Source organism: Anopheles ziemanni, chromosome 2 (assembly GCF_943734765.1).
Source record: "Anopheles ziemanni chromosome 2, idAnoZiCoDA_A2_x.2, whole genome shotgun sequence".
Taxonomy (NCBI): domain Eukaryota; kingdom Metazoa; phylum Arthropoda; class Insecta; order Diptera; family Culicidae; genus Anopheles; species Anopheles ziemanni.
Window position 1 is genome coordinate 17,243,840 of NC_080705.1, and position 6,000 is coordinate 17,249,839.

General features: G+C 41.2%; 1 protein-coding gene across 1 annotated transcript in view; it reads left to right on the top strand.

Moving 5' to 3' along the window:
• LOC131293071 (zwei Ig domain protein zig-8-like) overlaps positions 1-5,627 on the top strand; it is a 29,161-nt gene extending 23,534 nt beyond the window's left edge. The window contains exons 6-8 of the mRNA XM_058321151.1: positions 551-678; positions 5,249-5,417; positions 5,515-5,627. Coding sequence (XP_058177134.1) covers positions 551-678; positions 5,249-5,417; positions 5,515-5,618 — 401 coding nt within the window. The 3' untranslated portion in view covers positions 5,619-5,627. The remainder of the gene's footprint in view (positions 1-550; positions 679-5,248; positions 5,418-5,514) is intronic.
• The last annotated feature ends 373 nt before the right edge of the window (positions 5,628-6,000 follow it).

The window sequence follows — 6,000 nt, forward strand, 5'->3', positions numbered from 1 at the left end:
GTGGGCTCAAAAACGGTGTATCTCTTCAACGTACTGAACTTCAAAGAAAAATTCGACTCGTATTTCAAAATCGTGAAAAAAAAACTTTAAAAATAACATGTTTTTCACTTTTACAAATTTGGCATTGCACAGCTACAACATTGAGCGATGTATTGAAATGATACTACGACCTTTCCTTAGATATCTTTTTATGCTTGCTTCCATTAACAAACACACTCTTTGATTTTTCTGAAATGCCCGCCTCTTATCCCACCGTGTCGCGATGCAATCGTTCACCGTCGTTCTAATGGAACACGCTTTCCTCCTACGGAAGTGTTTGACCTTGTTTGTGCAGCAAAAACAGCGACACACGTATGCTGCCCGAGATTAGATTTTCATGTCCCTTTTCCAACGGACTTTATTTAGTGCATGTATGGATGACGCCCCCTTTTTTTGTTTTTGCTAAAGAACTATGACACCGTGAAAACCATCGTTTTAGAACGTGAACTCTGGCACGTGTTTCTCCTACAATGGTTTCAATTTTGTTTCCTTTCATGTGCGCTGCTTCCAGAACCCATCACCACGATCGTCGGTGCGCCAGAAATGTTCATCAACACCGGCTCGACTGTAAATTTAACCTGTATAGTACGCAACTCGCCCGAGCCACCGTCCACCATCATGTGGACGCACAACAATCAGGTAAGTGTAACAACGGCCACTCCACTCCGCTATGGTGACGGCCGTTGACGACGATGGCAGGGAAGCTTTTTTCTCCACTCAGACAATTGGTTTCGTACATTCGATATGCTTTCTAGGAGTGTTTTCAATTTTTTACTCCATTTTCGCTTCAATCCTCTTTTGATATTGTGTTGTTAAAGTTGGCACATATGAGAAAGGCACGAGAATAGGGTTTATGAGGCAGGATTTATGAGGTTTGTTTATTACGGTACAACAGTTCCTAGCCCCCGTGGGGTCGTTGTGCCAGGCGTCGCGCAAAGCATGTGTCCGGTGTCAGTTGATTGAGGTTGCGGGTCGGGACGATTATGAGGCCATACTCTTTACTCCATATGTTTAGAGTCGTACTTGTGTGTCGTACAGTAAAGTAGCTTTTGGTGGGGTGTTTTAACGCAAGGGGGCTTGATTATAGCTGAACATAATAGCCATACCGTATTTTTGACTCAATTTACTTATAACAAGTTGGTTTCTGCAACGTTTCTCTTTCGAGAGTTTTTTCTAATCTACCTTAAAACTTCTAGATGAACAATCAATGCTCTTTTTATTATTATTATTTTTTTCTTAGTTCATTTCAATGTGATTTGGAATCGAATTGTTCTTCCCCGCGAGCAACGCGATAAGTTGCAACCTTGAGGAATATGAGGAATATGAATACAGGAAAAGGGAAATTCACTGGCAAGGACCAAGATCATATCGTGTAATGCTATATTAAAATCCTCCTTCTTAGATTTATGAACATAAATATGTTTATCAAGGTTCTGTTTAGATTAACGGAAAATGAGTTGGTTTTTCCAGTATTTATACAGTTTGCTATCTTTTAATTCAATCGAAGAAAGAGCCCAAAAGCTAGAAACGGAGAAAAATGTTTTATAGTCAGAACAGTTTTTGACAGCAAAGTTTTCAAAAATATGCAGCAAAGCAAGAGGAAAACAAACAGCTTAAACATTTTCATCTTTATGATAACGAGCAATGCGTTTGTGAAGATGAACTAAAAGAATAAAAAACAAACATTTTCTTTCGTCTACGTAACATTCTTGTTAGATGTTATCATACATAAGAACACGGTGTTCATCAATTCAATCAATTAAATGAAAACGTTTTTCACCCTAACGCATTTCAGGTGCATTTCACACGATTCTTAGAGGAGGAATAAAATTACATAATATTGCTATTTGTTTATTCTGCAATTCTTGGACAAAAGTGGAAATAATAATAAACATCGTTAAGTCCGTCAAAAAATTTATTGATTGTAGGACAAAAGAATAAGTAACAATGCATTCGTTGGATAGCATTTAAAAAACGAGAACAATTATCATTGTTTACTGTAATACACCCGTTCATTTTCCCACTTATGGTTATACTTTATTAATTTCATTTAAATTCATCATTGAAATGTGTTGTTTCCTCTTGATACCGTTTTTTAATGTTTTATATCACACGCTTTGTTTTTGCCTTGCTTTGGGCGGTCTGCTTAATATTCTCGGTAAAAAAAAAATCTTAAAACTCGGTAAAAAGCATGTGCAAATGTGATTTGATGATGTTAATATTTCACAACAAAATCCTCTTACCAGAAATCAGAATTACCCCGGGCGATAAAAAAGGAAATCAGAGAAAAGGCACACGAGGCAAGCTTGCTGCATTTTATCGAATTTCTTCTTTCTCGTCAGTACGCCGAAACGTAAGCCATCGTGAGCCATGATTCAATTCATGTAGCACCTCATCGCCAGCGGATCCCGACCCGGATCCCATGGCCAACACGAGATGAAAGGTGTCTCGGATAATGGAAATAATGGCCAGAGGTGCAAACGCACTGCACTTTTCGCCTTCGTCCGGGCCACTCGGGCCCATCAGACATTCGGCCATAACTCAGCAAAATTGACAATATTGGGATTGCCAGTTGAAAAATGGATGCTTTAATGCACATTCCGAAGTGTGCGGGAGCTCGTTTTTGCCATTCTTTTATGGGTTTCCCTCTTTTGTTTTAACACTTTTTTCGTGGTTCTGTGTTTTTCATTCCCCGTCCATCACGGAATTGACAGGGATTGCCGGTGTGGGTGTGTTTGCTGGTTGAATATTATGTTCACTCCCTTTTATTTTGTTTTTGTTTCCACAGCTCGCCTCCATGCCGGAATGAGTTTCCGAAAGGATTTAAAACATAAAGCACAAAGCTACGGCCATGGGTGGAAATAAAATTTCAATATCAACGTGATTTCAATATCAATTTGCTTTCACGCCAGTTGGCCGATGGTTCCCCGCCCCATGCTACCTGCAATGCATCCCAAATGTCAGGAGTAAACATCCAGGGTATGCTGCTATGAAAGCATGAACTAAAACGGGACAAGAAAAAAAATCAAACCCGGGGTGCAGGAAAAACAAGTCGTCCGGAACTGAAATACCTGCCTCCGGTGCTCGGAAAAGTGCAACATTCCCACCGGGAGGGTTGGTGGCTCGGTCAGCGGCCATGACCCTCTCGGTCGGAAGTTTCCTGGGCCAATGATGCCACTATGCACTTCGTCCCTTCCTCCCCTAGCTGGACGCAATTTTGAGGTTATGCTTTTATCACTCCTCTTGATTTATCCAATAGACTACGAACGCAGGGAGTTTTTGGGCCAAAGCAGTGAGATTGCAGTTGAACGAGTAGGAAGGAGCGTGGGAAAGCAAAATATATTCCATACTCTAACGAGGCTGATGATGATGGTGATGGTGATGATGATGATGATGTTATTTTTGTTGTTGACGCTGATGGTTTGGTCGAGGATGTCAATGACGATTATGGGGATAGTTTGCTCTCGGTTCAATTTACATCAACATGCTGCCGGTTTCGGGGGTGCAAATGGGAAAACCGTCAAGCGAACATCGTCCCAGAATGGTCTGGCTGCGCGGAGATAGAGAAATAAAATGCAGAGTGCGAGAGCGTGAAACCGAAAGAGAAAATGCGGGCAATAAATTATACACGATATTTCTTCGTTGACATTGACATACAGCAACAGCAACAGTCGTCGACGCCAGTTAATAGGAATAGATTAAAGGGGGGGTGGTTGGGTGGAAAAGTGTGGCCTGCAGGATGAAATGGCGATCTTTCAGCCTCTCGACCCGATTCGCTCGTGGGCTGCGTAAGTTGTTGCGGCTGGTAAAATAATGGTCGGATCTTGTATTTCGAAGGCCTGTCCGGTGGAAAAATAGACGAAACTCAACAAGGGTAAAACTTCTTTCGAAGTTTGTTTTTTTCATTTCCAAAACGGATAGCCGGGTTGCCCAAATGTACTCAAACATATAACTCGCCTAACACAGCCACAAGTTGGTGCTCGATGGGGTTGACGGAACTAGCGGTAGAAACGAGACCGGAGAGTTGCCGGTTCTTCGAAAACCAACTGAAGCTGAATAGAAGTTTTTCCTGAATCGTTTCGGGCGCAACTAGATCACGTGATCACGGGCCGATGGCAAGGAGTGGATGGGAATTTGATGCTTGCAGATATGCTCGGGATATTAGAGATAAAAAGCACCTTCGCCGGAAGGTAAGGAATGAGTTTTTACCCGGCGCAAAGTTGATGATGACATTTCCCCAAGAAAGCGTGTGAATATTTTCAGTAGAAAGGTAGAGGGAAAGTGAACCTGGGGAACGGTAATTGGTAATCACTATTGGTGTGATGCGATGATTCGAAAAAAGAAACGAGAAAAGTGTGGCAGTGTTGATAATCAGTATCGATTTGAAAGATGACGAAACCAGTCGAGGTGGTAGATCTCAATTTTAAAATTTGGCTACGAATGTGAGATTATTGCATTCTTTTATAATTTGTTCTGTTTCGTTCTAGCAGACTAACGATGAAATTTATCCCTTGGAATTTTGTTATGTTTTTGTCATTAATGTGATTGTTTATTGATGTTCTAGATTGCATTTTTATGATTTAGGCAACAAAAACTAATGCTACTTTCGGAATGCTTTATCTGGGTTTGTTTCCTACTTTGAACATCCTTTCATTTCGTTGTATACAGTTATGTTTTAAAATCTTTTTTTTTTTACATATGACTAAACACTTTTTCAATTTTAAATCGCGTTAAATATGTTATTTGATACAAAAAAACAATCTAAAAACTACAAAACGAATCAACAAGCTAAGTTTAGTTTTATTAATAAACAGAGTAATACAGAGCACAACACCAGTGTAATAGTAATAATAAACAGTGGGTACTTTTAGGGATTCAATAACTAACCAATATTGAATCTCCTATAAGCGTGATGGATTGTTTTACTTTATTGTGGATTGTTGTTGCTACGAAGGATTGAATAATGCTTTTGCTAATATTTTCACCAGATATTTTGTTTTTCTCCCAAACGTCTCTCATTATCTAAGAAATACATGTTCTAATAGGTCCTTTTCTAAGAATTTAATGGCGTCAACAAAATGTTAATGTTCAGTATGACTTTTTTAGGAATAATCAAGTAAACAGGATCAGACATCGTTACATCGTTACGCCAATTGTTCACCGTTTTTCCAATCACTCAATCAAGCTTTTCCTTCTTGATTCACTGCAGGAGATCAACTATGATTCCCCCCGGGGTGGAGTGTCCGTCATAACGGAAAAGGGCGAGACGACCACGTCCTATTTGTTAATTCAGCGCGCCAAACCGACGGACACGGGCAAGTACGTCTGCTCCCCGTCGAACGCGGATCCTTCCACCGTCAATGTGCACATTCTGAACGGTAAGCGAACGGGAAAACTCTACCGAACTGCAAATTCCTGTCGCTAATGTTGCATTTTTCTTGTGTATCTGTATTTGCTGCAATGTTTCCATTCCAGGTGAACATCCGGCAGCGATGCAGCACGGCGGACAGCTGCGGATAGCGGACCCGGTACATGTGTTCCTGCTCTGGCTGCTGAGCTTCCTGCTGGGACGCCGATGAGAGTGTGTGTGCGTGTTGCCGTTTTGCAGTGCTGGAACCTGCGGGAACTCGGAGAAACTGCGGCCTTCGCTGCCCTGCGGTACAATTCGAACACATCAAAGTGCATCACAGCAATTTAGAGCTAATTAAACTAAACGGCAGTTGACCAAAACACGACACGGACCGTACCGGAAGGTGGAAACGAAAGGGAGGGGGGCTTAGGATAATTTAATTTACGGCCAACTCGAATGGGCGAATACAAATTGGAGGGAAAAACGCGCGAAGATGCAGGCGATTGAGCGGAAATGAAGCGTCAAAAATGGAGTGACATAACTCATCATGGGGATGATCGATTGGAGGGACGTGCTCTAATCATTTAGTTAAATAACACGTTTTTACGATC